Source organism: Vanellus vanellus, assembly GCF_965231255.1.
Source record: "Vanellus vanellus genome assembly, chromosome: 2".
Taxonomy (NCBI): Eukaryota; Metazoa; Chordata; class Aves; order Charadriiformes; family Charadriidae; genus Vanellus; species Vanellus vanellus.
The window spans coordinates 144339393-144360357 of NC_138906.1; the positions used below are offsets into that span (position 1 = coordinate 144339393).

Consider the following 20965-nt stretch of genomic DNA (forward strand, 5'->3'; position numbering starts at 1 on the left):
AACCCAAAAAACTTTATATGTATTTTGCTAAAGTAGCACAATGCCTTACAGCTGTTAGTGACACTTGCCATGGCTTATTTTGGTTATGTATAGGCTCTTTGGAGACCTCTATGTGAGAGTAGCTTTGCAGATCTACTCCAAACATGGGCATTGTTGTGTGTACCATTGTGCTGGAGGAACCCAGTCCCAATCAGACGGCTTCTCTCCTGTGACAGCCTGGAAGAGTATTGCAAGCAGGTCAGCTAGCACAAGTAGTTTCAGTAACTAGCAGGGGAATTCCAGTCCTGCGTTTTTATCTGCGGTGACTCCCTTGCTGCTGGTAGCAGCTATGGCTCTGGATGTGAGGAGAATCAGCTTTACGGGATTAAATTCAGATGGCTGTGAATGCAGTGTTGTTGATTTCAGCACATGGCTGGGCTTACAAGTCAGTGGCGTTTCTTTGCTGCAAGGTAGAGCAGAAGTGTTTGAATGTCACACCCAGTTGCACGATTTCTGGGAACAGTTAAGGTATTGGTAGAGAGATATATAGTGACTGATGAAAGTGGAGAAATCAGAATTCGGTTAGCAGCAGCAATTATCTTAGATTTAAAAAAAACAGTTGGTGGTAATGATTAACACATTCCAGCAAAATGATACAGCTTAGTTGATTCTCCCATTCCAGTTGTAAAAAGTTGATATTCTGGAAGAAAACATGAACACTCATGTGGAAGAGCGATACAGGTGGGAGACCTGGCATGGACCAAAGGTCTGCGCAGGAAAAGATAACAGAGTTACAGGTGGTATTGGGGTGAATTGAAGACCCTCCTATAGAAGAATAAAGCAGGGTGAGAGATGCAGAACTCACAGGGTTGTGGGAAAACCTGAAGACACTGAGATGTGCAAAGTCACAGGTTTGTACAAAATAAACTGGGAGGAAGGAGGTTGATGGGTGAGAGGAAGAAGCTTCAGGAACATGGGGGAAATAAATAAGAGGGCAAATATGTCTGTTGCCATTGGTCAGGGGGTGGTATTGAGACCAGTTCCTTGGCATAATGGAAGGTGTGAGTAGTTTCAGAAATGTCCTGAAACCAAAAGTGGCACAAAAGGACACGTGGTGGGAAATCAGAACTAATACAAAAAGGACAGAGAAACAGTTACTGAGATTGGCAAAGGGGCTGGAAATTAGACAGGTGGACAGCAGGCGGGAAACAAGAAGGAATATCAGAGGAGAGAAATACAGCAAAGAGGTGCTGGGAGGAGCCTTGAGAGGTCATCATGCCCCAAAGCGCCCTAGTACATTCCTGTAAGTAACAACACTGATGTCATCTGGAAAGTGACACTTCATGCAAAGACTATGCTTAACCAGGCCTGGGGATAACGAACGGCCAGGGAAAAGCAGCTGGAACAGAAGTACACAAACGCCAGGAGCCTGGGCAACACAACACAGGAACCTGAATGACTGGTGCATGTTGTCAGACCAGATACTGCAGGCATGAAAGAAAGAGGGTGGAATGGGAACCAGAACTGGAATGCAGGCATTTTAGGGAATGTGTTACCCAAGAAAAAGAAAAGGTAATGGCACTACAGTAGGAATTAGCAGCAAGCGGCCTCCAAAATAAATAAATAAATAAATAAAACACGGATTAATCAAGAACCCAAAAGACATAATGGGAATTAAAAATAGTTTTAAGATACAGCTTAACCTATGAAAGGGGTTACAATACATAATGGCATCCTGCTGTAGCAATAAGGTGGGGAGTCTGGTGCTCCCCAGTGGAAAGAGACAAGATAGGATAAGACAATAAAGCACAAGAGGGAAGGAAAAAATAAATGCATAAGCCAGAACACAACAAATGACAACTAAAGGAACAGGTACTCATCCCAAAATCGTTCTCACAAAGACAAGGGCTGCATCTCAAAGCCAAGCAGGCATTGGGAAGGAAACCATCTAGAATGGATTATGAAGTTTCACTGAAAGATGACCAGCCAGCCAGCCATGCACTGCCCACCACACTCCAATGTGAACTCATTTCAAAAATGTACTTCTGAACTTCTTTACTAAAGTATGAAGGTTTGGGGTTTTTTTTAAGAAGTTGCAGTAAACTAAGACCTGAAAGGGAAACTGTGCAAAGAAATTCCCTACACCATTGAATCCTTCTGCTCCAGGCTTGACAAAGGTCACCAAGCAAACTCCCTGTATGAGGACCAACCCTGCTCCTCGGATGCCGAGTACGGCAGCTGATCAGCTGCAGCCACTGCTGAGGACACACACTCCAGTGCTCCACTTTACATATGTTTTGCTTAACGCATCAGAAAGACGGGAGACAAATGCACAAAGAAAACCAGGTGCTGTAACCCTCCAACAAAAGGGGCACAATTAGCTGGGGTGTTTCCTGATGCCAGATTCACATGGCCAATTTCAGCTACTGCTTTTAAAACTGGAGGAATTAATTTGCTGTCTTCACCTCTCAAGTTGCAGTATCTGCTATCAGTGAATACCATTTTTTGAAATCTTGTACCAAAAAGGGAGAAAATTACTCCAGCCACCCTCTGTCATGCAAAGGTTGCTTATTGAAGTGCGTAAGTTATCAAGCAGGAATTTGGTGGCAGTCCCTGCAAAGAAACCTGCGCTGCACCTAACTGCAGCAGGGCAGGACAAGGGAGCAGGGTGCTATGTGGAGTGGTCGGAGGCTGGCAGGATCCCCAGCTCTTGTGGAACACATCCTCTCCCTTCCTGCCTGTCGTGGTGTGAGCAACACAGGATTAATTTCTCTTTCAGTAATTTTACTTTTCAGTAAGGTCTCTTCTAATGCTAGGAAAAAACACTTTTAGAAGACTCTAGTGTCTGAATTTTTGAAAATATTTACTTTATAGCCAACTGTGCTGTGTGGGTTTCAAGGTCTCAGTGTTTTTGAGCTTGCCAGGTGCAAGGATGAGAAGCAAGACCTGAGCATTTGACCCAAGATGGCCAACAGGATTATTTCGTACTATGAACATCACATTCAATATAAATTAGAAAGTTTGCTGAGGAGTTTCTCCTCTTCTATGATGGCTGTGATCCTGAGAACTTCTTGCCCCCAGGTCAGACCCCTGAGGCCTTCCCTTCCTACCGAGCCGTAGTGCTCGCAGTGTTTGACATTTGCTGTCCACTGCTGGGAGTGCACAGCTTCTACTGATAGAATTGGCTGAGTATAATCTTTGTGTATTTTATATTGGTATTGGGATCAATATTGGTTCCTTAGTATTACTAATGTTAATTATTTAGTATTACTCTATTAAATCTCTTTATATTTCAACCCGAGGGTTTCCTTGTTTTTTCCCCAATTCCCCTTCCTGGGGGAGGGGTCATCAGGTGATAGAATCATTGTCTAAACGACAATAAATTGTTGTAGGTTCTTCAAACCATAACACTGCCAAACCAACAAATGTGCACGCATTAATAAAAGGTGGTGCAAGCTGCGAACCTCCACCAGCACAAGGAATGGCAATGGAGAAAAGCATGATGTGCATCATCATCTCAGTAAAAATTTAGAGAAGCATCATCACAATGAAGTTGGAAATACACAACCAGGGTCTTAAAGAACTAGGTGTACTACAGGATTTCCTTGGGGAAAGTTAGTGTTACTTGTTTATTGTACATTCAGTGACGTTTTCGGTTATTTGTCATGAAAAAAATCAGGTTTTGAGCAATATGCATTTAAAACATAAGTTTCGCAGTGAAACAACGATCACCAGAAGAGAGGTTGCCGTCACACGCACCAAAACCACCACAGCTCACGGAGGGAAGGGTGCGACAGCCAAACCAGACCCGCCGCGCCGGGGCGGTGCAGGAGGTACCGTGCCGCTGTCTCCGGCGTGGCAGAGGACAAGGCTCCACCGTCCGCAGCCCGCTCGGCTCCCCCGGCAGCAGCTTCTCCCGGCGGCCCGGCCGCTGCGGCCCCCGACGGCAGCGCTCGCCCCGCTTCGAGGGCGGAGACCCGCCGGGGCGGCTGCGGGCGGTGTGGCCGTCTGCCCTCCCCTTCCGTCCGGGCGGACGACAGGCCGACCTGCCCTCCCCGCTTGCCGCATGTCCCGGCAGGAGCGGGCGGCCCCTTCGCCGCCCCGTCGGTGAGGAGTCGCGCCTTCCCGGGCAGCGCGCCCCGACGGCGGGAGGCGCGGCGCAGCCCAGCCCGGTGCAGGTGGGGGGCTCCTCGGAGGCCCGGAGCGGCCCCGGACAGCCCGTCCGCCGTTGCCCCCCCCCGCCCGTAATCACAGCCCCGCCCGCAATCACGGCCCCCCACTCCACCAACCACCCCCCGCCGCGCTTGCCACGTCCCGCTCGGCAGGGCCAATGGGCAGGCGGCGCCAGGTGTGTGCTACCTGCCCGGGGCGGGGCGGGGGGCGGGCGGGCAGGTAGGGCCGCGGCCCCGCGCAGAAAAGCTCGCAGCCATTGCGCGCTTCCCAGGGGTGCAGCCGGCGTGGGAGCGGCCGCCGCCCGCCCCGGGAAAAAGGGGGGTGGGTGGGAGAGGGGGCAGCCTGTGCGCCTCCCCCGCGCCGGGTCCTTGGGGAGCGAGGCTGCAGGTGTGGGCCCTGCCGCTCGGGGCTCGCTCGGAAGCGCCTCGGGCAGGGAAAGTTTCTGGCTTTTTCTCTCTCTCTTTCCCCCCCTCCCCCCCCCTTTTTTTTTTTCTTTTTTTTTTTCTCCTCCCCTTTTTTTATCCTTTCTACTGGTCTGGTGGCACCATGACGGCATCTCCTGACTACCTGGTGATCCTTTTCGTGACCACGGCGGGCACCAACGGGGAAAGGCTGGGCTCGGATGAGCGAGAGCTGCTCCAGCTTCTGTGGAAAGTGGTCGACCTGAGGAGTAAGGAGGTATTTTCCCCCGATGGGGGAGCACCCCGACCTGCTGCTCCCCTTGGCTCCCGCCATGCTGGGCACAGGCTGGTTGGCCCCAGTGCTGGACTGGTGGTGGGTGCCCCAGGCTGGAGCAGGCTCTGGTGGAGGGCAGGGGCCAGTGCTGTAGGTGGGGACCTCCAGCCTAGGGAGCTGACTTGCCCCTCCTCTGCTTTCTCTCAAGCTGGGGCACCTGCATGACGTGCTGGTCCGGCCTGACCACCCGGAGCTGACGGCTGAGTGCCAGGAGATCACCCAGGTGGATGCGGAGAGCCTGGCACTGGCTCCACCACTGGAGCAAGCATTGAGACAGGTGACACCCTATAACCAGCTGCTGGGTGCTGGTGTCTTTTGGGGGCTCCCTGGTGGGGTAGAGGCAGTGTTATCTTCTGTTTATCCCCTCTACCACTGCCATTGGAGCAGTGGACATGTGGGCCAGGCAGCCTGGTCTGTGGTGAGCTTTGTGGGGGTTTCTCCCTTGCCTTTTGCTCATTCACCTTGGGAGAGACTGAATCCCAAGAGAGGAGGGTCAGAGTCAGGCATCCCCCTATAGTGGTCTCCTGTCATGCTGGATCCTGAGCCTCAGCTGAAGGTCAGCCCCAATCAGTGTTTGAAGAGGCCAAGTTTAGGTGCCTCCTGAAAAGGCTGGGTGGTGGCAGGCCCTGTTAAGGCTTGTGGTAGCTCATCAGTCCTGGGAAGGAGACAGTACTGAAGCCTCTAGATAAACAGGAAGGTGTTTGTCGTTGAGGGTAGGGCTGAAAGCCTGTCTCCTTTCCAATATGCTTGAGTGCCCTGTCTGAAAGGCTCTTTTGCCCCCAGCGTTCCCCTCAGCTCTCTGCTTTACATCTCCTTGCAGTGCTCTTGCAAATGCTCCTGGAAAAGGATTTTTTTTCTCTGATGTAGACTGTCTGTGTGGCCACGTCTCATTAGAAGGGGGGAAAAAGGGGTAATTTCCTTGTGAAGATAATTATCGTGACAGTGATCATGTGTTTAGCTAGTCCTTCACTTTTGTAGATTTGTTCCTTACTAGGTTTGTACAAAAAGGAATTCCAGCTCCATGATCCTGCTGCCCAGGAAAAGCATGTTACCAACTGATGACACTGCCTAGCGCAGCCGTTCTTATATCTTTTACATGTATGTCTTGTGTTGTTCCTGCTTTCAGTTTAATCAGTCCGTGAGCAATGAGCTGAACATTGGTGTAGGTACTTCCTTCTGTTTCTGTACTGATGGACAGTTGCACATCAGGCAGGTTCTGCACCCTGAAGCTTCCAAAAAGGTATGTAGCTGTATCTGAAGTTTGACTCTTGGTGTGCTTTATATGATTTCTTGAAGAACTGATCAACTTCTCTTTAGTATGAGGGTGCCTCCACACAACCATAGTGCAAATATTGCTCATGTGTTAATATGCTTACCAGACTAAAGAACCTGTCCGTGTGGGAGGCATAGACAGTGCCCTGTGCTTATGTAGCCCTGAGATGCCTTTTTAAGTTAAATCAGAAGAAAGATTTTTTTAACTGAGAAAGGAGCAATGCATTGATAGTGTACTCGTAGCTCCTCAGCTGTAAGAGCTACAATGGGTTAACAAGCGGGAATTTGGAAGTATTGCCAAATAGTTAACCACCTTAATCATAAACTGCCTTTTGAAATTTTACATTCACCTTTAGCTTCAGTAACTTTCAATCTCTGTGTATTCAGTTGACGCTCCAAGGGCGGTGCTCGTATTTGTAAGGAGCTGAACAGTAGTTTGAGGCAGGATATGAGTGATGACTAGTCCCATGTCTAGAGTCTTCTATAACTTCAGAGTTGCCAAATCACTAACAGTGTTATGAGGTCCTGCCTACTTTTCATTAGTGATAGGGTTGCAGCAATATGCCGTCTCTACTCTTGAAATAACTGCTTCAGTATTAGTAAGATCTTTTTTGTGGTTTGCTGCAAACATGCATTGCTCTAACTGAGCTGTTCTGCTCCTCTCTCTGCAACTGATCTCTTTGCCCATCGATTTGCTGCTTCATCTTTGAAGGGGTACTGGTGCAAGTTTGTGCTCTTAGAAAACTGATACTGGATGAATTTGGTTTTAATACTTGTTGGTGCTCTAAGTATTTATACCTTTGAAGGTTTAGAAGAGAAACAGTGAGCATGATTATAGTGATGGTACACTCCTTAAGTATATAACTTGTCTTAGGGTATAATGTGAGAAAATGCAGGAACAGACTTTCTTGTCACTTGTAATGGGTATGTGTTTTATGCAGTTAATCTTTCCATGCAGTTAAATTATGTAGCTAAAAAAAAGGGTCAACTCCTATGATTATGTTTGTTTGGTCTCTGAGAAGATAGACATCCTCTTCCTATATCAGCAAAGCATCACTGATGGGACTCAAATTTTCATAAAAATCTTTTGTTGCTGTCTTGTTCAGAATTACTCATTTGAAATGTGCTCTGTGCACACAGATTAAGTAAACCAGATGCTTATGAGACCTGTAATAGTCCTTTGGTGAATACTCTAATCCTGAGGTTGGGGTGGGGATCGCTAAAATCAAGATAGGCAGAAATCACTAGGCTCTTGAGACTGTATATTTATTTCTTTTAAGATGCCCAGTCTGAACCAATCTAGCAGCTCATGGTGTTCAGAGAATGAATTGGCATCACGTGTTCCAACAGATCGTCAGTGAAGTACAGAACTTGATCTCTCATTGAGGAAGAAAAATAGCCATGCTAAAACTAGAGCAGGAAATCTTGGCAAGCACACCTGCATTTTCATAAGTTTGTCTTTAAAGAGTATCATTTGCCTAATGCACCTGTCCATATGCTAAGATAAGCTCTAATGTTCTCAAAGCAGAACTTGTATTGGAACCTAAACTTCTCTCTTTGGGTTCCCTAAATGTGCTTTCGCATATCCTGTCATTCTGTTACAATGCCAAGATGTTAACTAGTCGTTTAATCACAGAAAGCCCTTACTTTTGGTCTAGAGAGGCACTGCAGGCAACAGGCAGTGGAATATGAAGTATTGTGTCTGTGGGGAAGCACTGGGATGAAGAGCTAACTGAAGGAGTAGGGTCTGTGTTGCTTTAAACAGCTTCCCCCAAGTCTTGTCCATGTCTTCTCCTTCCCACCCCCCAAAAAAATTAAAAGCATGTGGTTGATGTAGTGGTGGAGCAAAAAGGGTTTTATTGACTTCTAGTGGGCTACATAACTTGCTCCTGGCTTCATACGCTGCAATTAAAGCAGTTACCACACATAGACTGACAACCTCTGCCCCATATCAAGCCCTCATTTGCACACAGTTGGTTTTTTTGTTGTTGTTTGTTTTTTATTAAGGGAATAAATACTTGAAGTGTGACTAGTGTCTGAAAAGGCAGCCTTGTCTATAAACCGAAACATCTTCTGCTAGTCTTGCAAAACTTGCTTGGCTCTATAAACTGAACTGAGTGCCCTCTGGCTTTTTACAGTTAAAATTGGAATCAAGAATTGATGATAAATGTTGCAATAGCAGGCATTTGCTCTCCTACATATATATTGGATTTGAGGCACTAGTAATAACAAATGTTTCTCTGGCAGTGAAAAAGCACATTTCTCTTTTTAAACCATATAGAGGGGTAGCTGCTTGAGCAAAAAAAGTTTATAAACATTCTTATGTGGGTAAGAATGTACTATGTGAGTTTCTCTGTAGCAAAGGCTGTGTTTCCTACCCGTTACAAGGAAATTGTTAGAAAGTTTGGTATCCAAAACCAAAGTAGATTAAGCTCTTGCCCTAGCTGACAGCAGTTACTTTGTCCTTTTACAGAATATCTTACTGCCTGAATGCTTCTACTCCTTTTTTGACTTGCGGAAAGAGTTCAAGAAGTGTTGCCCTGGCTCACCTGACCTTAGCAAACTGGATGTTGCGGCCATGACAGAATGTATCCTTTTAACAGTGATGGTGTCTACTGCTGTTACAGCTTTGGCTGAATTTTAGGACAGAGATGCGTGAGTAATGCTTGCAACACATGTTTAGGGGTGGTATAACTTTAATGAGTGACTCGGAGCTGTACTGAGCTTTCTCACAAAGATAAAGATAAAAACATGAGGATGTGTACTCCCATGGGGAAAATCCTGTATTTCTTCTTGATTTCTGTACTTTTTTTTTACTGCCTTTATTGTTTTGTCTCTCTTAAACTTCACAGTTTAGTGTAACTGACATGTTTGTTCAAATTGCTGATATGAATCATAATATTAAAGTTGTGAGGTTGCTTGTTGCATCAGTTAGATTTTTATTTTTAGGTAAGCGTGAATGTTGGAGGACCATCTTACTTTTTAGGAGGGGGAACAGTTATTCTTGATATGAACTTTTAGTGAATCTTTGATTCAGGAGTGATCCTAAGGCAGGGATGCTGTTGGCACATGTGGTATTCAGTCTTGTGGAAGTTGTATGTGTTACACCTTGGAAGGTGAGGCTGGGCTGACAATATGATGCAGTTGGTAACATGTTTCCATTTTCAGTTATAGGGATGTCTAAAATTGATTTTTTTGAGTAGTCTTAAGTGGTCTGTAACCTAGTCCTGTCTGGCCCTTCACTAGTCTTAGCTCAGTTTTGTTTGCATGCCATGTACAATTAACAGAGCTAAAACTGGGGCTGTGAATGATTTGGCTGTGCCTCCCTCCTTGCTTCCCTGGCATTCTCCCCTCTTGCTGCAGGCTCCAGTCCCCATCTAAAATGTACTGTCAGGTATGGAAAGCACTTGACTTCCCTACTGACCTATTGAAGCAGTGACTGCAAAAGCTAGCTAGCAGGAAGAGATAAAAGAATTTGAGAGGTTTTTTTATATGTTTTTAAATTGGTGGTGGTTGTTGTTAATAACTTTTTTCCTCTGACTAGCTTATTGTGTCCATAGAGTGGTTGCCATTAAGAGCTGGTATTTTTCAGACTCGAAGTCTGTGGCTTCTGAATTATTTTGGCCTTTCACTGCAGGACTAGTGTTGCCTGGGCATTGTACCTGTGTTGAGGGGCATAAAATATCTATGTATGTGTGAATTTACTTTTTTTGTGTGCTTAACCATAAGCTTGAATACTGGAGGTTGTCTGCTCTGCTTTGCCATCTGCAAATTAAAATTAATCTCCCTTAATGAATGGGCAGAAATCACTTCTCCCCCTACTCTGAAATGAAGTGGTACACTTAGTGTAGGAGTGTGATTTCTTTTTTTTTTTTTTTTTAATGTAGAAAAGCAAAATAAATGCCTAAGTTGCATAGTCTAGAAGCTGGATGATGGAGACTTCTTAAAGTTATGGTCAAAAACTTAATACGTTGTTTAGGGATGCTTTGACACGAGCTGCAGAAGTTAATTAGAGACAATGAGTTACTTCGGCTGTTTTGGAGAGATGTGTTTGCTTTCTCTTTGTGTGAATGTCTGGTGTATGTCTTGCCACCCTGGAAATAGTCATGCAGCTGTAGCCACCTGGAGTGTCACTGGTCAGCTAAGGCACAGCAATGGGTTGGGTACTCCCTGCCTGCTGGGAGAAGGGAGCAGACCACCCTGTGTTACCTGACCCCTGAAGGGTCAGCACCATCTGAAGGTGGTTTTGGCAGTTGCCAATAGTATTTCCTCCGAGTTCCTAGAGGCTTGGTCAGTCTATCCAAATGCTCTCAGCTTGACCCCGAATTCTGTGTCCAATACCCTATTTAAGGTATATAAACCTAAATAACTTTATTCTGGTTTTGTATTAATCTTTGTGGTTTGTCTTGTTTTGTAACTGCTGATGCTCTAATTTGTAAACTTGCTATGTTTATGCAACATGGCTGAAATTAACTGTCTCTGCCCTATATTGCTTGACAGTGTTGGGGGCAAAGGATGCAGAGACCAAAAAGGGAAAATACATTTTTTTTTTCCTTTTATTGGCAAATATGATCATTTTCTTTCTCCTCATCTTGCTGAAATGTACCAACTTAATCTCCTCTGTGTCAGAAGCTGTATAAGTTGGAGACACTTGGAGAGTTCGGATGTGCATTAATGCTTGGGATAAAAAAAATAGTGTTGAAGTAGGTGCTAAGTCTAAAGACTAGTTCAGTTTTGTGCAGAGATTTTTTTATTTTTTTTTCTTCATGTAAGCGGGACAGCTACTTTCCTCCTGAGACAGTTATGTAGTAAAGAAAACAAAATGCCTAAGTGAAAAGCAACTTGGATTTGAAGTGGCTATGCTGTGGCAGGGGACACAAACAAATGGAGTAGATTGAAATGAAGTTGCAGTAAAGTGCACAGGATCTGACCAAGCTCTTCTCATTCTTGTAGAAAGTGCAGATCTTCTACTGCAGAGCTAAAGGGGCTGCAAGATGGGAATCTTCCCTGATTTGTGCCGTACAAACTATACTGGGCTGGATTTATTAGCACTTGGTGGGAATAGAAGGTTTTGGTTTTGTGGTAGAGTACTGACTAGAGATGCAGAAGAACTGCATTTACAAACTGGTAGGAGCAGGAGTAGAATGATTTGGGGGGGGGGGGGGGGGGTGGACACATCCCTTAATGTGCTTACATCTCCATTTGCCTGCATGTCAGATGGTTGTGATTAGTGAGAGGAAACTTGTGATATGAAAGAGTTAGAGGAAAGCTGAGTATTATTGTACAGCCATTTAAATTATAAGGAGTCTTCTAAAACCTTTTATTTTGCTGGGTAACGTTTCATTAAACAACAAATTGTAGGCAAATGGAGAATGTACTCTATTGCTCCGAACTGTCAGGAGAGGTAACTTCCTACCACACAATCATTCAAGATATATATTGCCATATATAACACACTGGATAGTTGGTGCTTGGCTATGTATTTCTTGCAGGCAAGCCAAGCACAATCTTGAAAAAGAGCATGGAGATATTAAACAGAATAATTGGCTGGGTTATTCTTCCTTTAGAATGTACTTTGGGGACTTACTGTTTCAGCAAACTACTTGAAATTGTGTAGTACAGCAATGAAACCATTCCAAATTCAAGAGCTCAGGTGAAAGCTTTACATTTCCTCCCTCGCTGCTGCCCAAGAGATTACATGTTTCATGTACAAACAGGGACTGATTTCTTTTAATTCAAGGTAAAGAAATGTTTAAAATGCCATGAAATTTGAGGGACTGAAGAAGAACTGAGATTAGTTGTAACTGCTTATCTTTGAATGCTACTGCTGCCGAACTTATGGTCTCAAAACAGTTTTTGGTGGAGGAGGCAGTCTTCTGGCAGACTTTCTTTAGTCAGTATTGTGTAAGAGTAGCGACAGCAAGACAATTATGAGAAATTGCGAGTAAAAGAACTTGAGAAGTGATCATGTTCTGGCAAAGAAAGGAACTCAGGTCTGTCGAAATATTTTTTTTTTTTTTTTTTTTTAAAAAAGTGTAAGTATACAAAAGGAGCAGGGTTGTTCTTGCACCCTCTGTACCTCCCATACTTGCTGCACTTCTTGATTTGCAAAGCTTGCTGAGCCAGTTTTCACCGCTGTGAGTGCCTTCAGGGTGGAGTGAACAAAGCTTGCATGACTGTTCGCATTCGGTCTGAAGGAGACTCATCCTTTGCCTCAAGACAGGGTGTGCAGAAGCCATTAAATGGCAAATAGCTCTTGCTTCCTCCAGCGCATGGTTTGCTCCACTTGCTTCTGAACTGGGTTTGTGAGGATAACTCCTTACTAGGAGGATCTGTTGGATGTTGACAGTAGAAACACAGGCATACTTCAGCCTGCTTGGTGTGCTGGATAAGGTCTGGATACTGCAATACTGAAACTGAAACTTGTTTTGGTTTGGGTTTTGTTTTTGTTTTTTTTTGACCTGGGTGTCTTGAAAACAATGATGGTGGAGTACAGTTATAAACAATAGTATTTAATTCTGGCAATAAAAAGCCCATTATTGGGTATTACAAATAGCAATATTCAAGATTTTCAGGTATTTCCTGTGATAGTACCCAGTAACTGGGTAATATCAGATTACCTTTATGCGAAGTAGTATTTAAAAAGATATGATCTTCTGCCTGAAGAGACTTAAACAGAACAAAGGGGGAAGAGGATCAGTGCAGAACACAATTACAATACTAGTTCATGTCATGTCATCTCAGAGCTAAGTTAGTCATTCAGTATTTCTTTAGCCTAGTTAAGAAAGGAGTTGAGAGACTGAGACATGGAAGAGAGTGGGAGGGAAGAAGTCAGAGGCCGCTGGCAGGGGGTGAAGCTGTGGTGATGAATCTGAGGAAATTATTTTGAAACTTCTTGCATATTATATAGGCAACCCTGATATATATATTGCCCCCACCCCTTTTACTAACTTCCTGAGTGCTGCAGCTACGTAGCAAGATTAAGAAGTTCCTCCTTTCCCATCCTGCCTTGTTATTTGGGAGTGTCTTTTGTCTGTTGCTTCATTTAGCATATGAGTGTGCATGCTATTGCATATAGTAGATTTTGACAGCCAGGTCTGTTTTCTAACACTTTGTTAAATGTGAACTTTGATTTATCCACTGCAATCAACTCTTTCCAATTGCTTGGGAGAGGCAACCTTTAATTATCACTGTACACAAACATGTGTGGTCTCCTATCCCTTCACAGAACAAGGAGTGGGTTTTATAAAGGCTATTCTAGTAACGGCTTTTTCCCAAGTGTCCATAATTTCTGGTGCCTTTGTCCATAGGAGTCCCTTTTTATGTAGTCAGTCTTGTTCACTAGAATTCAGGTTTTCACTTAGTTAATATTATTAACATATTCCTTACATGTGCAGAAAACTATCAATTTTGTTCTCCAATCTTACCAAAAAGACTTGTGTCTAGCTAATTAGAGGGGAAGGTGTGAACGATTTCTCACTCCTGCTAATGTTGATGACTTTTTTCCTCCCCTCCCACTGTGTTTATATAAATTTCAGTGTTCCTTGGCGCAAATGGCTCCCTGTGTCTGAACACCTGGTACCAACTTCTGTCGGCATTAGGGTGTTTTTAGGAACTATGTCCTGTTGATCAATATTTTCAATGAAAATGTTTTCTGAAGAAAATGAACGTAGGTTGGGGGAGTAGTTTAGTTTTTTTTCCTTGTGCGATAGCCTCGCTTCGAGTTCCCAGCTCCCTTCACGCCGCTGCATTCCCCTCTCCAGCGGCTGATCGCTTGCAGGGACCTTTGGCTCTGCAAAAAGGAAATACTGAAATGTCTCTTCAGTTTTGACAGCACAGTCTCACAGCTAAGTGCACGTATGTGTACACGTAACAGCTATTGAAACTCCTGCCCAATTGCTCTTCGCTTTGACAGAGGAAAGTTAACATTTTCAAAATCTTTGTTAAAAAATGGTCAGGCAGGACCGGAGTTCCAATAGCTGTGTCTTTAGCAGCTTCTGGTTCCCTGAATGGGCAGCAGAGACTTGGCACGAGCACAGTGGGGAGTTTAGATGCTGCAGGGGGAAAGGTGTCAGGAAAAGGAGGAGAAACACTCCTCTGCTCTGATACATGGGGTGCCCAGAAACACCCATGGGATGCTGATTAAGCACCCTATCTGCAACAGAGTCTGTTTGTGGATTATTCTTTTCAAACCCCCTTCCCCAGGGGGCAGGGGAGGAGCGGAGTTTGAGTATACAGCTTAGGAAGAGATATTGCAACGAAGAAGCTTCTTGTTGTCATAAATATTGCCAGGCTCCTAAACTGTGCTTTAGGGTTGTTGCATGTGGTTTGTTCAGGATTTTTAGATCGGTTTTTAGGAAAACCATTTAATGTTCTCGCTATTTTCTTCCAAAGAGGGTACTGGGAGGGAGGGCAATGGCAAAGGCTAGCAAACTACTTAGTCAAGCAGTTGGAGGGGAGGGATCACTAGTTTAAGTTTTCTTTTTTTTAAACTATGATAATTCACTTAAACTTCAAATGTTCTTGTAAAACTAAGCAACATCCTCTCACCCTCCATACTACAATGCACACTTAAAACCAACAAAGCCTCAAAATCAATTTAGCCTCAAAGTGTATTGTGTTGGCGCAGCAGCTTTCCTTTCCTTGCTGTGGAAGAAGAGTTCATTAATTCAGTCCAAATTATTTCCATCTCTGTCCTGGTTTGAGGTAAAACAGAACCAATTTTCTGTTCAGTAACTTTACTTTGCAGCTAAGCCTCTTCTAAGTAACTGAGCTGTCTGAAATAACAGCATATTGTTCAGACACTGTTTGTTCCCAGAGAGATAAGACCTGATTGTTTTTAATTTATGCCCAGGCATGGTATGCAGAGAGGCTCCTGCTTATACTTACTGCTATAACCCCCAAGGCCAACCAACTTTGTTATTTGCCCTGTTGGAGGGTCGGAAGCGGAAAACCATCAAGGGGTCCTACCTGTGGGGAGGAGCGGACAGGACAGGTGACCCAAGACTGACCAACAGGGTATTCCATCCCATCTGCCTCATGCTCAGTATAAAAGCTGAGGGATCAAAGGGGTCATTCTCTCTCTTCAGTGGCCAACTCTGAGGAGGACTCTGTCTGTTTGTCTGCCTTTGATCTCGATCCATGAATTCCTGAATCCAGATCCAGAATGCAGTTCCTGTCTGTCACTGAGTCCAGTCTGGGACTTTCCCAGTGCCAGCTGGTGACATAATCCTCATCCTGGGAGCTCTGTACTGGTTTTGCATATATTGTATATATTTCATTTTTAAAATTATTTTATTAATATTTAATTGAAATAGTTTAGTTTCTTTTATAAACTCATAAGTCTCTTTTCTCTCTTCCTGTTGTGAGAGATGGGGAAGAGCATCTGTTATTTGTTGCAGTAGCTAGTCCAGCTTAAACCATGACAATTTCACAACAAGATAATAGTTAAACTTCAAAAACAAGTAAAAAAAAAAAAATCTGCTTTGTAGCTGTGTCTTTTGGTCATCCCACAAGTAATAGGGAAGACTTTATTTCACAATGAAATTTGTGCTGCCTCTCCTGTTGATGAGATGATATGACAAAGCTGGTGTGTGGTGTCTGTTTCTAACAGAAGCTGTTCTTCTGTGCCCTGCCCTTCACATAGGCATCTGCCAACTCAAAATGTGTTCAGCTTTAGGTGGAGAAAGCTTTTTTTTTTTTTTCTTTTAAGAGAAGAGACCAAGAAGCAACCAAAATTCAGATTTTTGAGCATTTGAAATGTGTCTAATGTAGGTTTTTTGGGATGTGGGCAAATAATTGGTGCATTTGACTGTTTTGAATATCTTGCATTACTGTACTGCCATGCCAGGATAGGTCTTGTGTAAGAATCTCCTTCACTTTTGCTCTGAAGTCTTGATGCAAAGTGGTAAGAGAAATCACAAAAGCAAATTCCATTCCTAGACTGCTTCATTTCACCTCTTGTTCTCGTTGGGTTTTCTTACCCTATGCTCATCAAAGGAGACGTGAATGGAAAAGACCTTTTTAAAAATTTGCTTTATAATTGATGGAGTAGAGTTGCAAGTAACTTTACAGGCCTCTAGCTTGGTGTTAGAGAGGGACAAATATGGCAGGAAGCAGGAGAGATACCAATAGTAAGCTCTGTTTTAAGTTGCACATACCATCTTTTTTCACACAACTTTAATCAGACTCCTTTTATGAATGTGAGTTTCTATGTGGTCTTTCCAGGCTCTGTATTGGCAGGAGAGTTTATCCTTGCTATCATCTTCCAAAATCCTTCAGATAGAAGATGATGTGGGTCATGGGACTCTGTTTTGTTTCTTGGTTATCTACAGTGGTGCACTCTTACCAGATTCTCAAAACGTTTCTACGTAACAGCAAAAAAAACCCCTCAGGTTGTAACTTCTAATAGGCAAGGTTTACACAAGGTGCCATTTGGGAATTTTCTTGAAGTGCTAAGATATTTATTCTACTTTGGGATTTACTTGTTCAGAAAGCATGTGGTATATCCTCCTGTTTCTGGAGCTTCTAGTTAATGGCTTCCTTCTCCTCCTTACCCGAATGTTCCCCTAGAGATTAAAGAAGATCTTAATTGAAGAGGACAGGACTCCAGTCTCTTCTGCATGCAAAAGTGTATCTGTCAAACATACATAATGCATGAGTATATTAAATATATATATGTTCTTATTATGGGGTCTCATGTCCCCAGACACTTTCTGGAGTGACCTCACACTCCCGCAGGTGGCAGTAGTTAGAGGCTAAGCCAGAACAGCTAATGTATCCCAGCAGGAAAAGGGATTAAATCTTCCCCTGAGAAGCGACTTAGCATCAAGGGTAACGTGAAAGCTTGTTGCTCTAGCAGGAAGCCAATTAGAAATCTGTTTGGTGGCGATTGACTTAACTCCAGCATAAAGATTTAAATCTTGACAAGAACAGTCCAGCGTTTCCCTATGGAGCCTCTCAAGTTGAAGATATGGGGAATATTATTTTAACACTAATATCTGAACCGTACAGTAAGTGATTGTGATGAATGAGGTTTCTATATTGCTTGCTTGCTTTTTCCCGCCTCTCTTGTATGCTGAGGAAAAAGAAAATAACTTGTACTGTATTTTATAGATCACAGATTTTCAGATCCAGAAAGAGTGAACTACAAATTTGAAAGTGGGCCTTGGTAAGTAACTTCTCCCTCTTCTTGCTGCACCTCCTTCCCCTTCTTTTTTTTCCCCCAAGATACTGCTTATATAAGCTGTACTTCTCCGTATTCCTAATTTGCAAATGGCTGTTCCTATTATTTTTATTTGTCTTGTGACTGCTGTGGGAATAAGTTAGGTGCTTTAAGTGGGAAAGGGAACAGATATTCTATGATCAGATGCAAGTCAGTTTTCTTACTAGGCTTCAGTGTTGCTTGTTAGCTGCTGGTAGTTCTGGGTTCTGCTGCTAAGTACTTATAACTTGTTGAGGCCCTATCCCTGGAGGTGTTCAAGGCCAGGCTGGATGTGGCCTTGGACAACCTGGTCTAGTGGGAGGTGACCCTGCCTATGGCGGGGGGGTTGGAACTCGGTGATCTTCAAGGTCCTTTCCAACCTAAACCATTCTGTGATTCTATAATAGGTGTTAAGTGTACTGTGCTATTAACAAAGAACATGAGCATTTGCAGAAGTAACTCTATTGGTACTAACTCTTATACTCTTCCTGTAATTTGCTTCACAGTTACTGAATACACATAATGATTACTTTTTTTTATAGGGAAGAAACATTTCCAGAAAGATACTGTGCTACCAGTAAATTGCTTAGCTATGTGGATTGTCTTCTTTCCAAATATGTTTTAAACATAAAGCTTTATCTACTTTTGACTGTTTTGTTGTTGGGTTTTTTAAAATCATAGAATGGTTAGAGTTGGAAGGGACCTTAAAGATCATCTAGTTTGAACCCCCCTGCATGGGCAGGAACACTTTCCACTAGGCCAGGTTGTTCAGAGCCCCATTCAACCTGGCCTTGAACACCTTCAGGGATGGGGCAAATGTAATCATGTATTTACTTGTGAGAATACCGTTTTTTCTCAGTGATTTGCCGGATAGTGCCTCTGCAGTACCAGAAGAGACTGATGTTAAAGTGACCTTACTTAGATTCCCATCTTGCATGAGTGCTTAATTCCCTCTTCCAGATTAAGGAACTGTCATAGTGGTAGATAATGCTCACGCTTCTGAGCCAAAAGAAGCAAGAAAAGAATGCAGCAACGTTGGCAGAAAGTATCTAGTGAGATTAGTTAACAAGTTGGTTTTTAGCATTGTTCTAAGCTTTTTCTCTTTCAAGAACAAAATCCTGGGGTGAGGTGGAAGGTTCCCATCTTATTTGTGATAGTGAGAAGTACAGAATTAGCAGGTGGGAGGGAACAGTTTGGGACAGATGCCTACAAAAGTCCACCTGAGAAATTAAAATATAAGTGAGAAACGTGGCCTTCCTATAATAGGGCATACCACAGCCCTTTTGTATGAGGGAGTCCTCTGCTGCTGAACAACACTTCATCAGCTTAATCAATCCTATAGTCTCTTCTGTGCAAAAGAACTGTCCTTGCAATAGCCAGAAAGGCAGCCTTGGGTAGTTATGTTTTGTTCTACGTGACACTTCTAACATGTAAGAGAACAAAAGAGACTGTGGTAATGCCCAATTAAACCTGGCTTTCTGTGGCTGAGCTATTCCCATGCTAAGCTTCCCATGTAGCCTGTAGTTATATTAGTCTGTAGTGGCACAGTGATGGCCTGAACGCTAAAATCTTTGGGCGGGAGCCCTCTGTGTGCCGAGTATAACCTTGAACAGATTTGATCTTGGGTTGTGACTGGCTCTTTCACACTGTTACAGTACAAATAATAAGCACTAACCTCAGTTACATCTAACTGTTCTGCTTCAACTTCCACTTAGCTGAGATTAGAATAGCAAGTTTAACTTTAAACCAGTAACTCTGTTCAGACAATGGAGAAGCACAAGCCATTGGTACCTCAGGAGTGGAGAGTAAATCGGAAACACGCTCAAAGAGATGAGAACTCAAGGAGCAAGTGCAGTAAAGCAGGAGAGGGGAGCTGGGAAAGGGGCAGCTTAACAGAGCAGGTGTTCCCTGAGGAGAGACATGTGCAGTGGCTTTGGATGGTGGTGGCACTTAGCCCACACTGCCCTGGCAGTGCCATCCAGCAGACGTGGAGCAGGGACAGAAGCCTGTCCCTGGAGCACAGGTGACAAGTGGGGAGGGTGGTGTATGGTGGATACTACAGGCAGATGTCTCTGCATTACTCCCTCTTTCTGTGCCTGCAGCAGCAAGATGGAACTTGTGGATGACAACGCTGTTATCCGAGCAAGAGGATTGCCATGGCAGTCATCTGACCAGGACATAGCAAGATTCTTCAAAGGCCTAAATATTGCCAAGTTAGTAGCTCAGAATTTACCTCTACATTTGTAGTACTTTGCCCGTGTCAGTCATAGAGGTTTATCTCTCTTTTGATTTAAATCCTGCAGGGGAGGTGCTGCACTCTGTCTCAATGCCCAAGGTAGAAGGAATGGGGAGGCTCTTGTGAGGTTTGTGAGTGAAGAGCATAGAGATCTAGCACTACAAAGGCACAAGCATCACATGGGGAATCGATACATTGAGGTGTGTGACATTGGCTTTGAAATACTGCTCTCAACAGGAGTGTAAATAACATGCCAATCACATGTTCTGTTTTCTTTCTTTAGGTATACAAGGCAACGGGTGAAGACTTCCTTAAAATTGCAGGAGGTAATTTTTAGGGAGTGAGAAGGGAAGGTTTGTTCCATCAGCATCTGCAACTTTTGACTGTAAACTGCTCCTGTTGGATGTGGCTTTTCGCTTTCTTTATTTGAACAAGTAGTTGGCTGGTGTGTTGATTACTATGTACTCTGCTAGCAGCAGTGCAAGATGTTCCATGATTTATCTGTCCATCTTTCTTTTCCACGTGCTTGCCATTTTCAAGCAGCCTGTCAAATAAGGATTTGATCAGGCAAGGTAATCTTGCATATGAACTTAATTTGTTAGGTTGCCTTCTTAACTGAAGGGACCTAAATGTTATTGATTGCTGAAAAAAAAAAAAAAAACACAACCAAAAACAACCCAGTAGTTTTCTCAAAACAATATGACTGCTGTTGCTGTGGAGACTTGCATGTAAAAGCAAACGGATATCACAGTGTAAATAACAAGAGATTTATGGAACTGATTTTCTTCAAATCAAATCTTTGCCTCAAACTAAAGAGGGAATTTAGGGGGAATGCATATTTAAAGGGAATATTGAAATATTTGCAACCTTGAATTGAAAGGCTGCAAAGCTTGCTCTACAAACTCACATGGTCTCTTTTCCTCCCCTTTATGACTGCAAGCATACAGAATTTGAGTGAAGATTCAATAAGCCATTATGTATCTCCAATACTACCTTAAGGTCCTTGTTGGTTCCTGACAGAGAGATGGTCTGGGGATTGTAAATGACTAACTGGATGTCTGAGGTTGAGGTTTTGGAGTGGGGGAGGCTATTAAGCTGTCAAATAAATAGCTAATTGATAGGCTTGGTAATAGTTATATCGTTCAAAGTAAAGACATTGCACACTGACATGGGGGAAAAATGGTGCACGTCTGGCACCACTAAACTTTTTGCGGAGTGAGCTAGCTGTAAATGAAAGGACCATATTAAGATGTGAAGCTGGTTAGCAGCTAACTTTGGTTAGGGTAATGTTGCAAGTATGAACACCAGTGGTCATCTTCTTGAGATACTGAAAGTAGAATTGGCAGACTTTGACAGTTTTATGACGA

At 43.6% G+C, this 20965-nt stretch overlaps 1 protein-coding gene across 1 annotated transcript in view; it reads left to right on the forward strand.

Moving 5' to 3' along the window:
• Positions 1–4698: 4698 nt before the first annotated feature.
• ESRP1 (epithelial splicing regulatory protein 1) overlaps positions 4699–20965 on the forward strand; it is a gene marked incomplete at both ends in the record, with an annotated part of 34518 nt that continues 18251 nt past the window's right edge. The window contains 9 exons of the mRNA XM_082479095.1: positions 4699–4830; positions 5036–5164; positions 6014–6127; positions 8633–8747; positions 17073–17171; positions 17275–17329; positions 19465–19575; positions 19666–19798; positions 19882–19924. Coding sequence (XP_082335221.1) covers positions 4699–4830; positions 5036–5164; positions 6014–6127; positions 8633–8747; positions 17073–17171; positions 17275–17329; positions 19465–19575; positions 19666–19798; positions 19882–19924 — 931 coding nt within the window. The remainder of the gene's footprint in view (positions 4831–5035; positions 5165–6013; positions 6128–8632; positions 8748–17072; positions 17172–17274; positions 17330–19464; positions 19576–19665; positions 19799–19881; positions 19925–20965) is intronic.